Raw genomic sequence first — 24,356 nt, 5'->3', positions numbered from 1 at the left:
CCCTTTCCCACCCCTTGGGCTTTGTTACCTGACAGCGTGGCCTTACAGACGGGGGTTGGGCCGCCCAGCGGGGACCGTCTGCAAAGAAATGCGGCTCCAACATCAGCCTGTGTGCCCCCAGATTCCTGCCTCCCCTCTCTATAATGCCACCTTTCCTTTTTCTGAGCGCTCCCTGTGTCCCACGCATGCCACCAAACTGCAGCCTCTCACAGAGCCCCCATGAGAACCCATTTTACAGATGAGAAAACGGGCTCAAGGAAGCGAACAAGCTTGCTCAAGACCACGCGGCTGATCAGCGGCAGGGTCAGGTCCTATGTCTCCAAAGTTCCTGCAACTCCCAGAGGGACTAGCAGCTCTCAGCCAAGCGCCTGCCCCCCGAATAATCACTTCTATTTAGTGAGCACTTCCTATGTGCTGGGCAAATGTTCTCACACTTTCTATGTATTATCTTCCAGACTCCTCACAGCAGCATCTATTGGAGGCGCTATTAAATTCCCATTTTATGGAGGGGGAACAAAGGCACCACAAGACGCTATTTGCCTGGAAAGTTGGCTTTGGGGCCGGGAGTGGCCCCAAAGCTGCGGCGCCTGGCTACCCTTGGCCTCACCACCACGTGTCTGGACCCCTTGGTCTTTATTTTTAAAAGTTTCTGTCTTAGCCATTCAAATTGCAATGGTTTGCTGGCTCAGAGGGAGCTGCTGCCTGAACAGAGGCTCAGAGAGGTCAAGTTCCTGCCTGAGGGCACACAGCAGAGCTAAGAGTTGAACCCAGGTGTGCCTGGCCTCATGATCATGAATGTTGGGGCCCAGCCTTGACTTACTTGTTGCTGGGAATGGGCACATTGGTCAGGAGTGAGAAGTTGCTGCGGACACTCCGGAGACTGGCCAGCACCTGGGACGGAGGGAGAGCCAGCGGTGAGGAGAGGGAGCCACCCGGAGGGGCTGGGGCTAGGTCCCTGTCCCCAAGTGTGGGGGAAGGTTGGAGCCCCTTCCTTTCTTAGGGGAGGGGTCTTACCTGGGCGAAAGGTGTCACAATGAGGTCCTCAGCGTGCCTGCAACCAAGGACAGGGGCAGGTCAGGCGTCCTCACTGCGGGACACCCCCGGGCCTGGGTGAAAAGGGGCTGGGGTGCCAGAGAAGCAACTCTCTATGGGGGTTGGGCTGAGGGTAGGCTGGGAGGTGGGAGGGGGGCCTCCAACAGGTGAGGGGAGAGGGCGCTTACACCTCCCAAGGGTAGACACCCTACAGGGGCTGGTCTTGGAGGGAACGGTGGCCGGACAGAGGAGCTCAGGTGGGTGGGCAGGGAGGGGGTGTGCAGAGACAAAGGGGGCTGCCATAAATCCACTGCAGGGGGGGGGGTGCTGGTGAGAGTAGTGGGTAGGAGGGGATGGGGAGCAAGAGGAGTTAGGGGAGCTGAGGTGGGTACCTGGGTGGGTAGGGCCAGGGCTGGAGGATCCAGTGAGAGGGGAGGGGGCTGAGCAGGTCTGGGGGTGCTCACCTTGACAGGTGGTCATGATAAGGGGGGCTGGTTTAGGGAAGCCCGGGGGGGGGGAAGCAGAGGGGGCTCAGCCGAGGTGGATGCTCTGTGGGAAGACGTGGCAGCAGGGACAGGCTGAGGGGGGCCAGGCCCCAGCTGCCGATGGGTAGGAGTGGGCTTGGGCAGGTTCGTGGGCAGGGACCGCAAGGATGTGGGTGCGGGCTGGGCTGGAGGGAGGGGCTCACCGTAGCTGAGTGGGGGGCAGAGATGGGGCGCACCCTCAGACCTCGCTGGGTGGGCATGCTGTAAAGGGACCGAGCCCTCGATGTGGGCAAGGGGGCTGTTTACTTTTCACTGGGAAGGAGAGGTGGCAGGGGGCTTAGGCGGTGTCCCCATTCCCTGCTGGCAAGGGCAGCTTGTGTTGGGAGCAGGCCTGGAGGGTGAGAGTGGGGTGCTCACGCCTCGCTGGTGACCGACGAGTTCCGGGACATGGTTTTGGGTGACATGTCGTAGTCACTGTCCGAGCGGTACAGGAAGGACTCCCGGCGCTGGCTGATAGCCCCCCCCGCGTGCAGCACGAGGCCCGGGCTCGCCTGCGAGTCCAGGGGGCTGCGGCCAGGAGATGGCGTGGGCCCATTCTCCGCCTCGAAGCTGCAAGGGGGTGGGCGAGAAGAGCGGTCAGGGGGGCTGAGATGGCACTGGGGGGGGGGTGGCGGAGGAATAAGGGGGTACCGAGGACACTCCTGGGAGAGACGGGGGACAGGAGGTTGCAGAGATCACAGAGCGATCGAGTGCCTTTGTGAGCCAGGCTCTGTTGAGGTGCCGGGACACAGCAGTGACTGAGACGGACCAGCATCTGTCCCTTACGGGAAATGGCATGGGAGGGCCAGACTGTAAACAGGTTAGCCTAGTGGCCGTGCACACCCCCAAAAGTGTGGGGATCTTTTTGGCTCTACTCTTTCCTCACTGCCCACGTCTATTCAGAATCCGTCCACTTCTCACCCCCCTCCTCGGCTGGCCCCGCTCATTGGTGGCCTGGACCAGCGCCTTTGTTTCTGCCCTGCTCCCTGGTTCCTGTCCTTGCCCCTCAGTCTGTTCCCCTCCACAGCCACCAGAGAGCCACATCCCTCTTCTGCTCAGCCCCTTCTGTGGCTCCCAGCTCACCCAGAGCAAAAGCCAAAGTCCTCACTGAGGCCCAGGTGGCCCCGCCCCAAGACCTCCGGGTCTCCCCCCTCACTCAGTCTACTCCAGCCTCCTTGGCCTCCTGGCTGCTTCCTAAACATTCCAGATGCATTCCTGCCTCAGGGCCTCTGCACAGGCTGTTTCCCCTGCCCAGACCTCCAATGGCTCCTCCGGCCGCCTTCAGGCCTCCGCTCAAATGCTGTCTCCCCGGGAGGCCTCACCTGACCAACACATCTAAGATCTGAATCTCTGCCTTACTATTTCGTATTTACCTTTCCTTTCAAAAAATAACTGCTACTTACCTGACATATTCTATATCTTACTTGTTTGCTGTTCGCCTTCCTTTCTAGAACTAAGCTTTGCAGAGCAAGGATTTTGGTCTTCTTTGTTCTAGCCCGTGGGCCAAGAACACGGCCTGGCACACAGTGCATACCCAATAAAATGCTTACTGGATGAATCATAAAACGTGTGAAGGAGTGAATATGCGAACGGGGTTGTGCCACGCGGAGACTGGAAAGGGGAGCCAGGCCTCTCTGAGGGGGTGACCTGCGAGCAGGGCCTGAAAGATGACAAAGAGCAGGCCATGGGTCAGGAGGGAGGAGAAGACACTCCAGCGGGTGGGGAGAGCAAGAGCAAAGGCCCTGTGGCAGGATTCGGCTTTTGTTTGAGGACCAGCAAGGAAGCTGGTGTGTCTGGAGCGGAGAGAGACAGACTGTGACAGAGACCCGGCGACACCGAGGGCAAGAGAGCGAGGCCCCAGCCTGGGGTCACCGGCAAGACGCTCGGGATGACTCAGGGAGATGCTGGCTCTCCTAATTCCCAGAGGCGTGACTGGGGTGAAATGACTGAATTCCAGTTCCCTAATCCACAAAATGGGGACAACTGCCACCTTCCTCAGGTCATCCAGGCGACCAGTGTTGACACAGGTAAAACGCTCAGGAAGCATCGGCCCCACACGCGCCACATGGGCAGGGGACTCAGCAGTCGATATGCAGAATTGGTGGGGAACCGCGTGCCTGCAACTTACTGTGTGGCCTCGGGAAGGCCACTGCCCTCTCTGGTCTGTTACCTCGTCGTCAAAGTGCTGGGGTTAGAAGGGTCGGCAGACTTCAGGCTATGCTCTGGTGGGTGCAAGGGAGTAGGGGAAGGAAATGGAGCCCTCCCCTTTCCAGTCCTACCTAATGAGAGTCAACGTAAGATTGTATTTGAATGGTCCCTCTGCTAAGAAATAAGTCTGAGGGGCGCCTGGGTGACTCAGTCGGTTGAGCGTCCGACTTCGGCTCAGGTCATGATCTCGCGGTTCGTGAGTTCGAGCCCCATGTCGGGCTCTGTGGTGTCAGCGCAGAGCCTGTTTCACATCTTCTGTCCCCCTCTCTCTCTGCCCCTCCCCCGCTGCGTTCGCTCAAAAATCAATTAAGAAAGAAAGAAAGAAAGAAAGAAAGAAAGAAAGAAAGAAAGAAAGAAAGAAAGAAAGAAAAAGAAAGTCTGAAATCCCCAGCATCTATGGATCTATCAACCTTTTTCTCTGGGCCAGTCCTGGGGTAGGAGTACGGGGAGGGACTTCGTTGACTCCATTTTACAGATGAAGAAACTAAGGTCAGAGAGGAGAATGATTAGCTCTGGGTCATGCAGTGAGAGCGTGGTGGGTTCAGAATTCAGTCCCAAGTCTCGTGACTCCTCAGACGGAAACATGAGCTGCCGCCCCCTGCCTACTCAGCCCCCATTCGAGCACATTCCTACCATCACAGCAAATGTTCGCAGGGGCCAGGCAGCTGACACCCAGAGCAGAGTGGTGCTGGGGGACCCCCAACAACCAGGTATTCCGATTTTAGGAGAGAAATCAGACATTTTTAACAGTCACAAATTCAAACTTCTTTTAAAAACAAACTTCAGGGGGCGCCTGGGTGGCTCAGTCGGTTAAGCGTCCGACTTCAGCTCAGGTCATGAGCTCACGGTCCATGAGTTTGAGCCCTGCGTCGGGCTCTGTGCTGACAGCTCAGAGCCTGAAGCCTGTTTCGGATTCTGTGTCTCCCTCTCTCTGACCCTCCCCGTTCATGCTCTGTCTCTCTCTGTCTCAAAAATAAATAAACGTTAAAAACAAAAATTAAATAAATAAATAAATAAATAAATAAAAACAAATTTCGGGGCACCTGTGTGGCCCAGTCGGTTGGGCATCCAGCCTCAGCTCAGGTCATGATCTCATGGTTCGTGGGTTAGAGTCCCACGTCGGGATTCTCGCTCTCTCTCCCTCCTTCCCTCTCTCCCCCTCCTCCCCTATTCGTACGCTCTCTCTCTCTCTCTGTCAAAATAACTAAAACTTAAAAAGAGTAAAATCGTGAAAAAACAAAGGTAAAGTAACCAGTGTTGGTGAGGATGTGGAGAAACGGCGATACTTGTGCATTGCAGGTGGGAACGTGAAATGGTGCGGTTACTGTAGAAAACGGTCCTTAAAAACTTAAGTATAGAATTACCGTGTGATCTAGGAATTCTACTTCTGGGTACACACGCAGAATTGAAATACTAAACACTAAGAATCGAAAGCAGGACTCAAGCAGATATTTGTACGCCAATGTTCAGAGCAGCGTCATTCAAAAGAGCCAAGAGCTGGAAACAACTCAAGCATCCTTTCCTTACCTTACTAGGTATAGAGCGGCGGTTTGGGAAGGTGGTGACGTTCTGGAGATGGATGGTGGTGACAGTTGCACGACAATGTCAGTATACTTAATGACACTGAAATGCACACTCAAGAAATGGTCAAGTGGGTAAGTTTATGTTATGTAGATTTTACTACAATAAAAGACACTCATACGATGTAGACAAAAGGAGTGAATTTGGGGCGCCTGGGTGGCTCAGTCGGTTGAGCAACCGACTTCGGCCCAGGTCACGATCTCACGGTTCATGGTGGGTCCGGGCCCGGCATCGGGCTCTGCACTGACAGCTTAGAGCCTGGAGCCTGCTTCAGATTCTCTCTCTCTCTCTCTCTCTCTCTCTCTCTCCCCCTCCCCACTTGTGCTCTCTCCCTCTCTCAAAAATATTTTTTTAAAAAGGTGAATTTTACTATATGTTCATTTTTAAAAAGTAAATTAAAAAAAAAACCCTTAAGATGGAAAATTCTTAGACCATGAACTTGGGCCTTTGATGATAATGCTCACTTACTGAGCACCTGCTGTGTACCAGGTACCAGGTTAGATCCTTTTAGGTATATAGCAATATTAACAAGACACTTCCTGAATATTGGCCGTGTGCCTGGCATTGTCAGAGTGCTTTATACACCCGAACCCAGTTGTGTCCCCCACCAGCTCTGTGAGTTGTGTTCACATCCCGGCGCAACAGGGGAGAGTGGGGCACAGAGGGATGGTAAGGGGTTGGTGGCCTCGCTGCCTGAGAACCACGTCCTGTCTCCCCGGGCACAGCCTGGATTTTTTGGCTCTACTGAGTCCCACGGGGGAGGAGACAGGAACATACTTACGTACTGAGGACCCTACCCTGGCCCCAGACACTGAAGACAGTTTAGGGAAGGTGAGACCCAAGTCCCAGAGTGGGCCCGACCGGCATCAGATACTGTGGCCCCAGGGGCTCCGCTCACGTAAGCAGGAGCCCAGAGGCCACGATGGGAAGAGGCTCCCTGGGGCCTTGCTGTTTGTGCTTCCAGGAGCTGATGTCCCCCGGGCTTCGGAAGGGCAGAGGGGAGGGCATCGGGCCTGTTGAACTGCAGGCTGAGTGTGGGTGTATGTGGGCGTGGGGTCTCACCTACCCTCCAGGATGGCACGCCGGTGCTATGTGGAGTCACCCTTCCCTTGTCTGCCACTGCTCAGGGTGGCCCAAAGTCAGGCTGGAGGCTGCTCCAATCATGTCCCGGCAGGACCCTAGGCCATTAAGCGGAGTCGAGGGTAGCCAACAGGCCTTGACATCACAGCCACATGCCCAGACACTCCATCATAAGGGAGATAACCTGCCTTTCAGACAGGTGACCACTTGGTGGCCTTCTCCGGTTGAACTTGCCACTTGCCTCCACCCCTCCGGGGCCCCTAGGCACGCATCACATTGGGCCTCTGGAGGACTGTGCAGCCCAGGGGCAGACCAAGGCTTCAGAGAGTTTCCGCTGCAGGGGCCAATGGGCAACAACAAGCTGGGAGGGGGACGGCAGGGAACGGAGACCGGTCCCAGTTGGTAAAAATCATAACAACAACAAAAGCAGCCAACTGCCATTAAGTGCCATGTGCTAGGCGCTGTGCTCTGCCTGGACGTGTACCAATACTCCATTTCCAAGAGAAGTAAACTGAGGTGCTCCATTTCCAAGAGAAGTAAACTGAGGTGCAGACGGGAAAGAACCACTTGACTAGTACTAGAAGGACTTAAACCTGAGCCGCCAGGCTACAAACCTGGACGCTCAATCAGCCCGTGTCCGTCCATCTCCCCGGGCAGGCCTGGCGCCTCCCCGGGCTCCCTGCCCCACTGCACCTGACTCCCTCGTAGGAGGCGCCAGGCAGCCTTTATGGAAAGGCCTGGCATTTGCTTTGTGAAGGTCATACGGAGGTTGAGGGCGGGCGCGTGGTGCCAGGTGACATGGCCGTTTGTAGGGCCGGGTGTGCACAGAGGGTCTGTGCATGTGTGGGTCAGGGTGTATGTGTGCTCAGGGCACCTGTGTGTGTATAGATCTCTGCGTGGATTTGTACGTCCGGGTGTGTCCGTGGGGTCCGAGTGTCCACGGTGCCTGCACAGATCTGTGTGTGTGTCTAGGAGTTTGTGTGACCTTGTAAGAGTGTACCTGTGTGCCACACATGTGCCGTGACTGTCCCTGCCTCCTGGGTGCGTGCTCCCGTGTGTGGCTGTATGCAGGTGGGAACCAGGCCTGCGTGTGTGCTGCGGGGAGAGTGCGTTCCTGTAACGCGAGACTGACTGTGCGAAGCCAGGGTTTCTGTGGCCCCCATGGGTCAACTGTGAGATTCTCTTTGTGTCCCCACGACCTCAGAGACCCACGCCTTGCACAGTAAATACAGACCCCTGATTACCCTGTGTGTGGGTGGGTGGGTGCGTCTGTGTTTGTGTCTGGGTGTGTCTGGCTTGTCTGAAGGGATTGGTAGAGGGGAGCGAGAACGAGGCGGGCGTGCCCTGAGAATTTCTCTGCTCCAGCACTGTCCAGTTGATTCTAAATAACCCCCAGGAGTTCCAGCAGGAGCTGCCCCCCTCCCCCACCCCAGCTTGGTTTTCAGCCTGGCAGCCCCAGCAAGGAGGGGGTGGGTAAGACTGGAGGCACTGAGCAGAGCAGGGCCAGAGGGACCTGGCTCCAGGCCGGTGGCCTGGGAGTGGAGCCCAGGTGACGCTGGACACCCATATTTGGTACCAGCATGAGTGCCAGAGACCCAGGTTTAGGGGCACAAAGAGGGTGAAGGGATCCCATCTCTAATAGGAAGGGGGCAGGACCTAGCACTCCTTTTGAGGGCTATCACCTGCAGGAAGCCGACAGCAGCACTAAGAATTTGGGGGCTGGAGAAGGGGGTGGGGCTGCAGGCAGACCCTGGAAGCCACTTTGGGGATTCCCCAAGGCCCACTGGGCACCCTCTATCCCCCCCACCCCCGGCCCCCCTCCCCAGCCAGAGCCCTCAGTGGCAAAGGAGGGAATTGGCCCCAGGCCACCCACCTGACAGGTCTGCCTGGAGGGTGCCAACAGGTGTCCTCGTCGCTGAAGGAGAAGTGGGCCAGGGACTCAGGGCCCGCGGGGGGCAGTGTCAGGTCAGGGGGCCGGGGCCTTGCCCGAGGCGCTGTACCCGAGCGCATGGGTGCCAAACGCTGTCGGGGCGAGCATGAGGACAGCGGCACGGTGGTGTGGCGTTCACTGTTCACAGGCCCGAGGTGTCTGTGGCCACCAGCGGCACCGCCTCCACACCCGCCCTCCCGGTGACCCCCCCAGGGACGGCCCCGGGCGATCGGGTGTCTCCGGGTCCCCAGCGCCTGGGAGGGCTCCGCTCCTGCCTTCTCCTGTGGAACTCTGTGCACACTTCCCACTTGCCCCCCTCCCCCCGGGCCTGCGGTGGAGGGGGGGCAGGCTCCCGATTCCTGGGCTCGGGCCCCGGCCCCCCCCCCCAACCCCCGCCACGCCTTGTCCCTGGCCCCGCCTCCCTCCCGAATGACGTCGAGCTGGGCCCGCTGGAGCCCTCTGAACGCAGCGCGCCCCAGGGGGAAAGAGACTCGCCCGCGCCGGCGGAGCGGAGTGCGGGGTCCGGTGACAAAAACCCAGGGGAGGGACGACGGATGCGGGGAAGGGGGAGGAACAGAAACAGGAAAGACAGAAGTGGAGACAGAGACACAGAGAGAAACCCGGGGAGAGGCACTGATTTCTCCCCCCAACACACACACCCTCCCCGGCTCCACGCTGGGCTCCCGACCCCTCCTCCTCTCCTCTCCCCTCGCCAATCTCTTCCCTGGGTCCAGACGCTCAGCCTGTCCGGGCGGTGTCCTCTCCCACTATGTCTCGGACCTCAGGTCCCAAACAAGTGCATGCGGAGAGTAGGGAGGCAAGGGGGTAACCAGAGGACCCTCTCCTGGCTCTGGAAAAGCCCCCAGAGCCAGCCCGTGCCCACCTCTGGGCTGTCAACCTCGGTTTCCAAGTTAAACGGACACTGGGAAGCCAGACCGGATGTGTCTCCGGGCTCCTCACCCGCAAGCTTCTAGCCCCCCGCATCCCACCCCGAGTCTGGCCAGGAAGAGAAACTGCATTTGCCCTCTGTGCCCGGTGCACCCAGTAACATCACCGAGCCTCCTGGCAAGGCAACCCCCAGATGGCAGCGCTGGCCCCATTTCACAGGCCTTTACACTGAGGCTTAGCAGAATCGAACACGTGTCCCCAGATCGCGGTTGGATGGCAGGTTGGCCTCACTCGTCCAAAGCCTGACTGCAGACTGAGGTCTGCCAAGGTAGTGGGAGGAACTTCACGTTTATTGAGTGCCTACTGCATGCCCTATCAGATGTCTCCACGGCAACCCTGGAGGGCAGGGATGATTTTTATCGCTGTCCTGGGACGGACGAGGGGAAGTTAGACTGCGGAGAGCCCGCTAGGAACCCCAGACCTGGCCTGCCGGGGGCCAAGGGAGATTCGAACCCACCGCCGCTGGCGCGCACTTACCCAGCCCACGCCTGGCGGCCAAAATCCTGATGGCTGCGGAGAAGCCGAAGACGCCGGCGGAAAGTTGGGGACGGGTTGGCAAAGAAGACGGGCGACGAGGGCGGCGAACGCGGGCGGCGGGGTGCGCGCGGGGCCGGGGGCTCAGGCAGGAACGCCTCGTCCTCGGCCGCCGCCACCGCCGGGAAGGCCGCCAGCTGCAGCTCGGGGATGCGGCCCAGGCCTTGCGGCCGCGCCATAACCACAGGGGGCGCGGGGCAGCCCCGCCTCAGCGGGCGCTGGGGAGCAGCGCCGCCCGCCTGCCCCGGGCAGCCCACGCAGGCCGGCCGCCCAGCCCTGGGGCCCACGGGCCCCACCCCGCCGGGCCGCCTCGGCCCTTCCGGCTTCGCTCTGGGGCCGCCCCTGGGGCGGGGCGGGCCTGGGGCGCCTACACGGCTGCCGGCTGCCGAGGGACACCCCTCAGACCGCAGGGCCCTCCCCGCAGTCCCCTTAAGGTGCTTACAGTCGCCGGAAGCGCCTCTACAAACATCGGGGGTGCCCCCCCGCAAATCCCTGGAGTGTTCTCACAAACCGCTGTGGCCCTCACTAACCTCAGGGGCATCCCCAAGGTCTTTCAGATGTCCCCAAAATTCCAGAGAATGTCCCAACCATCCCTGAGTTGTCCTCACACAATCCAGAGGTACCCCCAAATCCCTGAGATCCCCCCCAAAAGCCAGAGATGCGCTGAGAGGCCCCATACACCCTGGGACAATCCCATAGCTTCCCAAATGTCCCTTACTGATGTCCTCATTGTTACTGATATATCCCCACAAACTCCAGGGGCACCCTAAGAATCTCAGAACACACCCACAAATGAAACTCCTTCAGATCCCAGGACCATCACCAGGTTTCCTCAGAAGTCTCCAAAATCTCTTAGAGCACCCCCACCATCCCTGAGTCATGCAGAGGCCCCGAGAGTACCCCTAGAATTTCCCACAGCCACCGAGCATTCCCACAGTCTGCATGAGGCCCCCCCAAATTCTGGGATCCCTCACAGACCCTAATATTGCTTCCACAGTCTCTCGAATGTCCCCCTGAATCCCTGAGTGGCTCGGCAGCATCCCGGAGATGCCCCCACAAGTTCTGAGACACCAAAATAACCTCAGGGGTGTCTTCAGACTCAAAGAGTGCTCCCATGTAACCATGTAGCTGCCATCAAAATCCATAGACCCCAGGGCCACAACTAGATTCCTCCATAGTTCCTAAGACAGTCCTATATCCCTAGGCTACCTCCCCAAACCAAGATAAACCCACAATCCTTGGGGACACCTCCAGAATGCCCCCACAGCTTCTGAGACACAGAAGCTGAGTGAGTTCACAAGCCCCTAGAGGCTCCTAAGATCTGCCCCCCCTCCGTCCTCCCACCCCTTCGGATCTCTGAGGCCCCTTAGAACTGGGGCCCTCCACAGCTCACGAGGCGCCCCAAGAAGCCAACCTCCCCTCGGCAGAGCAGTACAAACAGACAGGAACTTTCTGGAGTCCCTTCGGTTGCTCTGCCTGCCCAACCACTGTGACTCTGTTGGGCACATGTTCACCCCTTTCACAAATGAGGAAATGGAGACTGAAGTGAAGATTCCTGAACAAAGTTAGCCAGCTGGTTATAATTCCAGAGACTCCCCCAACCTGTCTGCGGCCCTTTGGGGTTAGGGAAGTGGGAAAGAAAACAGAACGAATCTCTATTTTAGGGCCATGCCTCTATGAATACCTTTCTCTCTCTACCTTTTGGCTCTGTTGTCATGGGCCCCAGAACTGGCTGACCTAGGCTTGAGTCTGGCCTCTGGCACTTAGTCATTTGACTTTGAGCCAGCCACTTCATTTCACTGAGCCTCAGTTTTCCCAACTGTAAAATTGGCATAATAATACTATGCATCTCCTGGATGGACAATTAAAAAAAAAAAAAAAAAGCCTCAGAAAAGTGTTTGGACATAATAAACACTCACTGAATGTCAGCTATGATTATCTGACAAAACATTTACAGAGAGCTTATTTTTTTTTTTTAATTTTTTTTAACGTTTATTTATTTTTGGGACAGAGAGAGACAGAGCATGAACGGGGGAGGGGCAGAGAGAGAGGGAGACACAGAATCGGAAGCAGGCTCCAGACTCCGAGCCAACAGCCCAGAGCCCGACGCGGGGCTCGAACTCACTGACTGCGAGATCGTGACCTGAGCTGAAGTCGGACGCTTAACCGACTGAGCCACCCAGGCGCCCCTACAGAGAGCTTATAATGCACAAGCCACCGTACTAGCAAGATGATACAGGGGTGCCTGGGTGGCTCAGTTGGTTGAGCATCCGACTTTGGCTCAGGTCATGATCTCTTGATTTATGGGTTCGAGCCCCGTGTTGGGCTCTGTGCTGACAGCTCAGAGCCTGGAGCCTGCTTTGGATTCTGTGTCTCCCTCTCTCTCCGCCCCTCCCCTGTTCACACTCTGTCTCTCACATTCGCAAAATAATAAGCGTTTAAAAAAAATAAATTCTTGGGGCGCCTGGGTGGCGCAGTCGGTTGAGCATCCGGCTTTGCCTCTGGTCATGATCTCGCAGTTCGTGAGTTTGAGCCCCGCCTTGGGTTGTGCTGACAGCTCGGAGCCTGGATCCAGCTTCCGAGTCTGTGTCTCCTTCTCTCTCTGCCCCTCCCCCATTCACATTCTGTCTCTCTCCAAAATAAATAAACATTAAAAAATTAAAAAAAAAAAAAAGAGGATACAGATGATGATGATGATGATGACGATAGCAGCTAATCTTCAGAATGCCTCCTGGGCATTTAGTACCTCTAGGTATGATCTTATTTAATCCTCATTAAATACCTGCAAAGTGATATATTGTTGTCCCTATTTTACAGATGGGAAAACTGAGTCTTGGCGAGAAACAACCTGCTCGAGGTCACACAACCAATGAGCGTCTGAGCCAGGCTCGAGACCAGTGTTTGCCACCCTTTATTTCATTATTGCCCCCTCCCCCCCAAGAAATAGCCTGCTTAGACAGTCCCAACTCCTAAACTGCCTTCTCTATGAAATATTAAAGCCACCGATACACAGGCATAACTCAGAGATATTGTGGGTTCGGTTCCAGACCATTGCAATAAAGTGAACATCACAATAAAGCAAGCCAAATGAATTTTGTGGTTTCCCAGTGCGTGTAAAAGTTATGTTTATACTACACTGTAGTCTACTAAGTAAGTGTGCGTTACATCTAAAAAAAGATGTACGTACCTTAATTGAAAAATACTTTGTTGCTAAAAAACGCTAACCATTATCCAAGCTTTCAGCGAGTCCTCCCTTTTGCTGGTGCAGGGTCTTGCCTTGATGTTGATGGCTGCTGACAGATCAGGATGGTTGTGGTAATTTCTTAAAATAAGGAAACAATGAAGTTTGCCACATTGATCGAGTCTTCTTTTTAGGAGTCAGTTCTCTGGATCATGTGATGCTGCACTTTACCCACCGTAGAATGACTTTCTTTTTTTTTTTTTTTAAGTTTATTTATTCATTTTGAGAGAGAGAGCGAGAGAGGGCTAAAGGGGCAGAGAGGGAGAGAGAGAATCCCAAACAGGCTCTGCAGTGTCAGCATGGAGCCCGATGCAGAGCTCGAACTCACGAAACGTAAGATCATGACCTGAGCCAAAATCAAGACCTGGTCACTTAACTGACTGAGCCACCCAGGAGCCCCTAGAACTTCTTTCAAAATGGAAGTCAATCCTCTCAAACCCTGCTGCTGCTTTATCAACAAACTTTACGTAATATTCTAAAACCTGGTCATTGCAACAACCTTCACAGCATCTTCCCTAGGAGTAGATGACATCTCAACAAACCACATTCTTTGCTCATCCAATAAGAAGCGACTCCTCTTCCATTCAAGTTTGATCATGAGATTGCAGTGAGGCAATCCTATCCTCAGGCTCCATTTCTGATTCCCACCACACCTGCAGTGACTTCCTCCACTGAAGTCTTTTCTTCTTAAAAAAAATTTTTTTTTACTGTTTATTTATTCTTGAGAGACAGAGACAAAGCACGAGCAGGAGAAGGCCAGAGAAAGACACAGAATCTGAAGCAGGCTCCAGGCTCCGAGCCATCAGCACAGAGCCTGACGCGGGGCTCAAACCCACGGACCTCGAGATCATGACCTGCGCCGAAGTCAGACGCTTAACCGACTGAGCCACCCAGGCGCTCCCCCCACTGAAGTCTTGGACCCCTCACAGTCATCCACAAGGGTTGGAATCAGCTTCTTTCAGGCTCCTGCACCTGTTAATATTCTGACCTCTTCCCATGAACCAGAATGTTCATAATGGCATCTAGAATGGCGAAGCCTTTCCAGAAGGCTTTCAATTTATTTTGCCCAGATCTATCAGAGGAGTCACTTTCTGTGGCATCCATAGCTCTACAAAATGGATTTCTTAAATAGGAAGACTTGAAAGTCAAAATTACTCCTCAATCCGTGGACTGCAGAATGGATGTTGCCTCAGCCGGCATGAAAACAACATTGATCTCATTGTACGTCTCCATCAGAGCTCATGGCTGGCCAGGTGCATGGTCAATGAGCAGTAATATTTTGAAAGGAAACTTTTTTTTTTTTTTTTTGAGCAGTAGGTCTCAACAGTGGGTTTAAATTATTCAGTAAAATCACGTTGTAAATAGATGTGCTGTCATCTGGGCTTTGTTGTTCCATTTACAGAGCACAGACAGAGAATCATTGGAATCATTCTTAAGGGCCCTAGGACTTTCAGAATGGTAAATGAGCACCGGTTTTCACTTAAAGTCACCAGCTCCATTTACCTTTAACAAGAGAGCCCTTTGAAACTTTGAAGCCAGGCATTGACTTCTCCTCTCTAGCTATGAAAGTCCTACATGGCATCTTCCGATAGAAGGCTGCTTTGTCTACACTGAAAATGTGTTGTGGGGGCGCCCGGGTGGCTCAGTCGGTTAAGCATTTGACTTCGGCTCAGGTCATGATCTGCCCGATCAGAGTTCGAGCCCCGCGTCAGGCTCTGTGCTGTAAGCTCAGAGCCTGGAGCCTGTCTTTCTCTCTCTCTCTCTCTTTCTCTGCCCCTCCCTGGCATGCGCTGTCTGTCTCTCTCTCAAAAACCAATAAATATTTTTAAAAATATATTGAAAAGGGGCGCCTGGGTGGCGCAGTCGGTTAAGTGTCCGACTTCAGCCAGGTCACGATCTCGCGGTCCGGGAGTTCGAGCCCCGCGTCAGGCTCTGGGCTGATGGCTCAGAGCCTGGAGCCTGTTTCCGATTCTGTGTCTCCCTCTCTCTCTGCCCCTCCCCCGTTCATGCTCTGTCTCTCTCTGTCCCAAAAATAAATAAACATTGAAAAAAAAATTAAAAAAAATAAAAATATATTGAAAAAAAAAGAGAAAATGTGTTCTTTAGTGTAGCCACCATTGATCAGCTTAGCTAGATCTTTCTGGGTGGCTTTCTGCAGCTTCTACATCGGCACTTGCGGCCTCACCTCCGTCTTTGATGTTATAGAGACAGCTAATGTCCTTAAACTTCATGAACCAACCTCCACTAGCTTCAAACTCGCCTTCTGCCGCTTTCTCACCTCTTTCAGCCTCCACAGAACGGAAGAGAGTGAGGGCCTTGCTCTGGATGAGGCTTTGGCTTAAGGGGAATGTTGTGGCTAGTTTGATCTTCTGTCTTGACCCCTAAAACTTGCTCCCAAGTCAGCAATAATGTTGTTTTTCTTTCTTATCATTCCTGTGCTCGCTGGAGTGGCACCTTTAACTTCCTCCAAGAACTTGTCGTTTGCATTCACAATGAGGCTCGCTGTCTGGTACCAGGGGCCTAGCTTTCAGCCTAAGTCAGCTTGCAACACTCCTTCCTCACGAAGCTTCATCAGTTCTGGCTTTTGATTTGAAGTGAGAGATAGGTGTGACTGTTTCACTTGAACACTGAAAGGCCATCAGGGTGACTAATTTTGGCCTAATTTCAAAATTGCTATGTCTTAGGGAATAGGGAGGCCCGAGGAAAGGGAGACACTGGGCAACAGTTGGTCGGGGGAGCAGTCAGATCCCACACTGACTTTCATCGAGGAAGTCTGCGGTCTCTTATGGGTGCGGTTCGTGGCGCCCCCAAGTGGTTACTCTGGTAACAGCAGATGGATCACAGAGGACCAGAATAAATCTAATAATAATGATGAAAAAGTTTGGAAACATTGCAAGAACTACCGAAATGGGACACACAGAAATGAGATACCGCATGTAAAAAATGCAGTATCTCTGGGGAGCTTGGGTGGCTCAGTCGGTTGAGTGTTTGACTCTTGATTTCAGCTCAGGTCATGATCTCGCAGTTCCTGCGTTTGAGTCCCACATCAGGCTCTGCACTGTCAGTGCAGAGCCTGCTTGGGATTCTCTCTCCCTCTCTCTCTGCCCCCTCCTCCAATCTCTCTCTCTCTCTCTCTCTCTCTCTCTCTCTCTCAAAATGAATAACCTGGGGTACCTGGGTGGATCAGTCAGGTAAGCATTTGACTTTGGCTCAGGTCAGTTCATGAGTTCGAGTTCGAGTTCATGAGTTCACGTCAGTTCATGAGTTCGAGCCCTGCATGGGATTCTCACTCTCACTCCCTCTCTCTCTCCACCCCTCTCCCACTTGCATGCATGTTCTCTCTCTCTCTCTCTCTCTCTCTCTCTCTCAAAATAAATAAACTTCAATAAATAAACTTTAAAAAGTGCAGTTATAGGGGAGCCTGGGTGGCTCAGTCGGTTAAGCGGCCGACTTCGGCTCAGGTCATGATCTCACAGTCCGTGGGTTCGAGCCCCGCATCGGGCTCTGTGCTGACAGCTCAGACCCTGGAGCCTCCTTCGGATTCTGTGTCTCCCCTCTCTCTGCCCCTTCCCTGCTCATGCTCTGTCTCTCTCTGTCTCAAAATAAATAAAAAACATTAAAAAAATAACAAAAAGTGTGGTAACAAAGCAACGTATGCCTGTACTGTGTATCTGTTTATGTCCTATGTGTATATTTGGGCTTTGTACATAAATGTAAGATTTATGTATACCCACCCAAGAACCAACTTTCACCCCCTTGGAGGTAATATCACCTCGTTGGGAATGCAGGGTGTCCCAGTCTTGGCACTATTGACATTGGGCACCAGATAATGCCCTGTAGCACTTCTCCCCAGTCATTAAACTAAAATGTCTCCAGCCATTTTCCACATGTCCCCTGGAGGCCAGAATTGCCCTCAGGTGAAAACTCCTGCTCTAAACCCACTAAGACCCTTGTTCTGGCCACTGGGACCTCTTGGTCCAGGCACAAACAGAAAGGAAGAGCATTCTTAGGCACCTGCCCTCAGGTTTCCCTGCACTGTTTTGCTGATTCCTCAGGCCAGACTTTGGAAATAGCGTTCTGAACAGGCCCATTTCAGAGATGCGGAGCCCGAAGCACGGGAAGGGGAAGTGACTCGGCCAGGGTCAGCCGGACCCTGTTGTCTGACTTCAGAGACTGGGATTTTAGTCACTAGGCTACACAGGCCCTTCACGGTTCAGTCTGTTTCCAGCTTAGTGAGCTTTGTCCCTGCCTAGCAAGTCAGAGATAAACTGAACCCTAAAGCCAACCTTGACCATAGCCTGTGAAGCCCTACATGAGCTGCCCTGGCACCTCCTTGCCTCATTTCCTTCCACTCACCCTTTGCTCACTCTGCCCAGCCACACCTGCCTCTCTACTTTTCCTAGAACATAACAGACATGCTCCTACCCCAGGACCTTTGAACTGCCTGTTCCCTCTGCTTGTCACCTTCTTCCCTCAGGCTCACCGAGCCTCCTCTGCCACTCCATTTAGGTCTCTGCTCAAATGTGACCTCTTCAGCCAGGCCTTCCCTGACCCCAGGATCCCTCTTCTCTTCGTGTCCCACGTGGCATCATCTGGAACTATCATAGGCCTTCGTTTGTTATTTCTTCCTCACCCACTAGCCTGAGAACTCCAGGACAGCAGGGACAGGGTCTATTTCATTCTTTGCTGCTGCCTGAAGATGTGCAGTCAGTGTCTGTGGAATGGATGGCCACATGAGGAAAATGAGGCTCGGACAGGTGAAATCCTGTCCTCGGGTCACACAGCAAGTCAAGGGCGAAGACTGGATTTGAGCTCTTACTCAGGAGTGAAGACAGAGGGCTCAGTGCCCCCCAAAACTCTGTCCTACCTGCTACTCAGAGCCCGCAGTCATTCTGTGGCTGGTGAAAGAGGGGGTGCCCTTGCAGCCAGGGCCCAGGATTGTAGTTAGAGGATGCCCCCCTTTTTCCCTGCAGATGTTGGGAGCCAGTTCTCAAAAGCCCCAGCTCCTGGCTGCCCAGCCCCAACGGCGGCCATCTCGGCCTTACCACAGCCCTGGGGACCGGCAGATCTTATCCACAAAGGCTTAGTAAGGAAGAAACTGAGGCGCAGGGAGGCATGATCATGGGCCCCCGTCCCACAGCGAGTCAGTGGGCAGGGCTACAATCCGATTCTTAGCCACCAAGCTGGAGTCCAGGAGTCCTGGGTCTTTTAACCCCAAGTCCGCCCTTCCTCACTGTGTGACCTTGGCCAAGTCACTTCTCTCAGTTTCCTCGGCAGGAATAGAGCGCCAAAGACACCGGGAGTTAACACGCAGGTTGGAGGCCCCGGCCTGGGCCAGCCCGTAGGTGAGCCCGGAGGAGACTCCGCATCCTCAACTTGTCCGCCAAATTCCTCTGCATCCGCCAGGCGGCCATCTCCACCGCGCTCGGCTGGATGGGGATTGCCGCCTGGTCCCGCCCGGAGAGGGCGAGGACCTCAGCCGAAGCCTGCGGTCGGTCGGCCGGCCTGGCGCCCACTCTCTGGGGCGCTCGATAAGCATGATATAATAACCTGGGGCACCCGGTAGTGGCGGCGGCGGCGACTTTGTTCTGCGCGGGGACTGGAGTCCCACAGGCAGGTCCGGACTCGGAACGCACACTCAGCCTGTGCCTTTCTCATCATCCAGCAGAGGGCGCGCGGAGGGAGGGGCGCGCAGAGGGACCCGCTCCCAGGCCACAGCCAGGGACAAGGGAGAGCCAGAGATGAGGGCAGGCGAGGACCCAAGTGGAGACAGAGGCCACGGGCTAGAGGGTGACCCCAGTCCAGCTGCTTCAACCTCTCCCAGGGGCGCTGCAGCGCCCTCCCTCGGCGGGGAGAGTTTGGGGGTACAGAAGGGCACGGGGTGGGGCTAGGGGGGGGTCGGTTTGTTGGCCCCGCCCCCAATCCAGGCAAGTTTTCCCCCCCCCCCGCCTCCGCCCCCACCATCAACAGAGTCTTTCTCTTCCTCCAGCTCCATCTGCCTCTTGACAGATCGTGGTGGTGCCGTGACTCAGCCCCGCAGGGCGCCAGGAGCACAGGCTCATGCATCCCCAGGTCTGGAGGGGGGTTGTGGATGCCATCTCCGATGGGGGGCAGTGCCCTCTCCCTGAGGGTTCCTGTGACTCAAGTCCGGAGGGCTGTCTGGATCCCGTTTTTGGTGGCTGCATGAACTGCAACGTGGGTAGCACTGGAACGCCCTGTGTGCACTCAGGGAACCCCCTTTCTGGAGACACAGGCTGGCAGAAAGCCAATTCTAAGGAGCCAGGTTCCCACTGCAGGCCTCTTAGTTTCCCCTTCCTCCTTCCGCCCAGGGGTGGGGGGAGGACACTGGCACCAAGGCCACAACCACTGCAGACTACACAGGCCCACAGAGAAACAGAAACCTGTACTTGAGGTTCCTGTTTTTCCTTCCCACCCTGAAGGGGCAAGGTCTACCCAAGCCCCACCTCCTCCCCTGAGTGCAGGTCCCTGAGCGACTATCTACGGAGCACTCACGGTGTGCAGTCCTTTACACACATCCCCATTCGCACAGAACTCTCAAACAACCCCTCCCACAGAGCAGTGCCAAAGCCCTACTTAACAGACAGGGAAACTGAGGCTCAGAGAGGGCAAGACACTTGTGCCAGGGCCCCAGGCATCAGACAGATGGGTGTTGGGATCTCGGCTTTGCCATTTCCTGGTTGTGTGAGCCTGGGCAAGAAGGAGAAGGGACTTTGCCCCTCCGGGCCTCCGTGTGTCCAGCAGGAATACCTGATGAGGCACTGGAGAGGAAGAGACGTGTAGGAAAGTCCCCAGCATGGAGCCCAAGAGTGAGCCATTACAAGATAGATGCCACTAAGATAATGATGATTATTACCACTCAGCTACTGTCCCCAGAGAGTCAGCAGCCCAGAGACTAGGGTAGGGGGAGTCTCTGGGGCCTTAAAAAGGAATAGGGCCCTCTGCACTCTGCTCCTTCATCCGTCTCTCAGGACAGTGACCTGAGCCAGTTTGGCACACAGCCCTTGGTCTTGGCATTTCCTGTTGATTCCAGTTTTGTTTTCTTTCAGCTTCTCTCTGGTTCCCTTTGGGAAATAGCAGGCTGTGTGTGCTGTGCCCATGACACTCGCTTCCTGCTGGGGGCAGGGGTGCTGGGTCTGGGTATGTCTCCAATGGGGATGGGGGGTGTTTTGGGGGGGGGCTGTGGGGCCTGCTGGAAGTCCCCAGAGAGAGCGAGAATTGCAGGGTCACAGCCCAGAGGGGCCTCCCTCGGGAACTCCGGCCATAAGAGGCCGGGATTTGACCGTCTTAATGACGTCCCAAGCAGAGGGGCACCCATGGGGGTCAGACAAAGCACACAGTCGAAGCCATGGGTCATACATGTCACCAAAGCACACAGTCAGACCCCGAGCACCACTAGAGCAGGCACAGTAACTGACAACACCAGGTGGTAGAGGGAGCACACTCCGGAAGTCAGAGGACTCCTGGACACAGGGGACAGAGGCAGCTGAGCGCATGTCACTGTCTCAGTCAATGTCTCTGGGAGCACAGACAGTCCTGCTGACCCAGTCACAATGTCCCGGAATGTACACATCACAGTGCCACCATCGCTGCATCCCCAGAGCGCATACACAATCACTGCCTCAAGAGCACACACGGTCATTGTCACAATCGCTGTCCCAGAAGCACACAGTCACACGATCCTGGTCCTGGGAGCTCACGCAGTCATACTGTCACAGTTACCGTGACTCTTAAGTACACAAGTCACACTGTCACAATCCCTGTCCTGGAAGCACACCATCACTGTGTCACCATCACTGTCTCAGAAGCACACACAGTTCCACTGCCATAATCACTGTCCCCAGAGCCCACATAATCCTATGTCACACTCACAGGGCCCCAGAAGCCCAGGCAGAGCATGGAGCGAAGGCAGACCCAGCTAGTCATACCCCACCAGCTGGAGCCACCCCAGGTCAGTGAGGATATCATTGGAGTCAGCCCAACACCTCCCTCACTAACACTGTCCCCTCTGGGAGGCAGAGACTCCCTTACCCTGGGCCGGGATCGTGCACCCCCTGGGCACTCTTGCCTCCCTCCGGGCAGCTACTGAACCTAACACTCCTGTCCTGAGAGGAAGCTCCAACCCGGCACACAGGCCCCCAACACAGTGCTCCCCCCAAAACCCCCTCTGGATTTCTGACCCCAGCTGCTTCAGGGCGAGTCCCCCGAATGTCTCCCGCACAGTCCTCCACTCCCCAGGATGGCCAGCGCCCCTCAGCCTGGAGGAAACACTGGGATCCTAGGAAGCGGCCCCTTACAGTGCCCTCGAGATCATCCACAAGCGTAGTGAATCTAGCTGCCACTTCAGTGCCCCCAGGAAAGTCCCTTCAAGTACCCAGCTTAGCCATGTTCTGCACCGTCACCAACTAAGGGTGCAGACTCCAAAGCTGCAGCCCTGAACCGAGGCGTCGTTACTACCACATGGAGCATGGCGCCCCCCAAGTCGACCCCAGGATCAGCGTCAGCAGGAAGGGTATTCGGGTACAGGGCACAACCAGGGTCGGGTCCCGGACGCCCCCACAGTGGAACTCCCCCCCCCACACACACACCCCCGCTAGTCACTCAGACTCCACCCGCAGCACAGCGCCCCCTGCGGTCGGCGGGGCGAGTGGCGTCTTCTCTGCGCGCCTATCCGCTCCACGCGCGTCCACCGCCCGGAGTCTTACCGCTTGCAGCTGCCTCCGCTCGCGCCGCCGCTGCCGGTGCCGGTACCGTGGAAGGACGAGGGCCAGGACATGCGAGAAGTGCGCAGGCCGGGCCGGTCGCCGGTGTCCACGGCGTCGGCGCGCTCTATGGGCCGGTGTGGCGGCCGCTCAGGCTCTGCGCGCTCCGCGCTGTCAGAGTAGCCGCGCTGCTGGATACGGATAGGGGTCCGCGGCTGCCGCCACAGGTGCTGTGGGGGCGGCTTCAGGGTGGCCTGGCCCTCCCGGGGCCCGGGCAGAGACAGAGACAGGCTCCTCTCCGAAGGGGCGGCCGGGGGCTCCATGGCGCCGGCCCCTTCCTGTGCCCCGGGGGGCCCCGGCCTCTCCGAGCTTTACCCTGCTCAGCGGCGCGCTAGCCGACGCGCCCGGGGCCCCGCGGGTGCGCCCGGCCTCGCTGGGGCCATGGCGCCCCGGGGACAGACCCGGGGGCGCTACGGGCCGATCGCCCCCGGGCCGGGCGCCGCGGCTTTCGGGAGGCGGCCGGCGCTCTGCTCCGCGCCCGGCAGCGCTCTCCGCGCTCGGTACCCCGCTCCGCGCCAGCCCCGGCTCCCCCGCCCCGTCCCGCCCCTCCCCGCCCCCCGCCCGCCGCTCTGTCAGCGCCGCCCCCCCTCCTCCTCCACCGTCCGGGCCTGTGGGGGGCAGCCACCCGAGGAGGGGGGCCCTCCCCGCCCACGCAGAGCCCCGCTCCCGGAGGGGAGGGGGCGCCGGAACTCGGCTCTCTCCTAAGCGCCCTGCCTAGCCGCGGCGTGCACGGGAAAGAAGGAGTTAAACGGTTAATCCGATCAGGAAGGAGACACCCGACTGGTTGCCGGTGTGTCAGTCAGTCCGTCCATCATGGCGGGGGCGGAGCCCTATGCTGGCGTGTCCTCGCCGCTACCCCTGGTCCGGGGGGAGCGTGTGGGGAGTGGTCCCGGTGCCACCGACGCGGTCCCTGCGGCTGGCAACGGCGATGTTCCGGGATTCTCCTGTTGGTGGGTCGGAAGATGGCAATGGTGTGTGCCCGGTGCGGGATGTGCGTGCACGTGGCCCCTTCCGAGGGTTGTCTGTGTTTTCCGTGTCGGCTGGAAGTGTGTGCGCGCACGTGGTTGGCTGCTGCGGTCTGCCTGTTTCTCTGGATTTCGCTGTGTGTGTATCTGTGTGTCTGTGGGTGAAGGAGGTGTGCGCACGTGTGCCGCTTGTTTGGCGGGTGTGCGCCTCTATGGGGTCTGTTCTGGTGGCCTGGGGCTGTGCATGTGTACCCACGCGTTTGGGTGTGTATTGTTGGTCTGTGCTTGCGGAGTTGTGCAGGCAATTCAGCCTCCGTGGTTTGACTGTGGTATGAGGTAGTCTATACGTGTTGGTGTGTGTGCGTGTGTGTGTGTGTGTGTGTGTGTGCGTGCGGTCGGCCTGAGGGCAGCTCTGGGGTGTTTCTGGGGTGTGTCCCTTTGGTCCCCGTGTGGCTCCAGGAGGACACCGCAGCTGCCCGCCCACCGCTCTGTGTATCGCCGCCTCTTGTAAAGCGCTTCTGCAGGAGGTAAACTGAGGCAGGTCTCCGGCAGCCGCGGGATGCATCCCCATGCCCTTTTCAGGCGAGTAAACAGCCGCGCCTCCTCTCCGCGGCCCCCGCCGGCAGAGCCCCCCTTCCGGCACCTAAATCGGGAGTCGCCGTGACTCACGCTCCCGCCTCCCCCAGCGCCGCGCCGAGCGAGCAAGCAGAGAGCGAGCGGGATCTGAGCGCCACCCTCCCCCCATCTCTGCCGCCCTGGCCGCGACGGAGCCCTGGTGGTGGCCAGGCTTTGGGAGCGCATTCGCCCGCGTGCCCCCACCTCCTGTGGCCGACGCGCTCTCGGATGCTAAACGGTTCTGGTGCGCGTCCCCGGAACCAGGTCCCCACCCCCGCGATCCCCCCCTCGTGGACTCCCCCGGGCAGGCCGTGCCGTCTGCCACCGCCCTCCTCCCCCCCGCCCCCCCCCCCGCACTGTTCTTAAAGGAAAAAAAAAAAAAAAAAAAAAGCCCGACTCCAACCCCCACAGCCGCTTTTCTCCCCTCCCGAGGGGGCTCCAGGCGTGGGCGAACGCAGAACAAGAACCCGCCCCGCATTAGCAGCCGCGGGGTATCCCAGAAGCTAGAACTGTGTCTCCCACTTCTCTCAGGGACCCTCCCCCCCCCCCGCAGTATACACTCAGAATGGCTTCTAGGTGATTGGCAAGGGCTGTCAGTCCTCCCCAGATCATTTAAGGGTCCTGGGCTGGGCCAAATGCTTTGAGCAGGGGAGTGGAGACTGTAGCGTTGGCCCGGGCTCTGGGTGGGTATCAGGGATGGGGGTTGGGGGGAGGGCTTGGGCCCCAGTCCGGGGTTGGGAGGGCGGTTTGCAGAAAAGGAGGACAAGGCAGTGGGCCAAGGCTGGTGTTTGGAGCTCTGGTCTGAGTCTGGGATGGATCAGATTGGACCTGAACCTGATAGAGAGTAGAAGGATTATTTGGGGGGAGGGGGAGGGGGATATATTAGACGGAAGGAGGGGGGAATGACAGTCATTTCCC

General features: G+C 56.7%; 1 protein-coding gene across 1 annotated transcript in view; it reads right to left on the bottom strand.

The window, feature by feature from the left end:
* Window positions 1-22,378, bottom strand: part of PDE4A (phosphodiesterase 4A) — a 34,710-nt gene extending 12,332 nt beyond the window's left edge. The window contains 5 exon segments of the mRNA XM_045491871.1: window positions 29-78; window positions 821-891; window positions 1,015-1,051; window positions 1,935-2,126; window positions 21,802-22,378. Of these exon segments, the coding sequence (XP_045347827.1) occupies window positions 29-78; window positions 821-891; window positions 1,015-1,051; window positions 1,935-2,126; window positions 21,802-22,121 (670 nt within the window). The 5' untranslated portion in view covers window positions 22,122-22,378.
* Between the last annotated feature and the right edge of the window lie 1,978 nt (window positions 22,379-24,356).

Source organism: Leopardus geoffroyi, chromosome A2, assembly GCF_018350155.1.
Source record: "Leopardus geoffroyi isolate Oge1 chromosome A2, O.geoffroyi_Oge1_pat1.0, whole genome shotgun sequence".
NCBI classification, from domain to species: domain Eukaryota; kingdom Metazoa; phylum Chordata; class Mammalia; order Carnivora; family Felidae; genus Leopardus; species Leopardus geoffroyi.
This window is presented reverse-complemented; position numbering and strand designations above follow the sequence as displayed.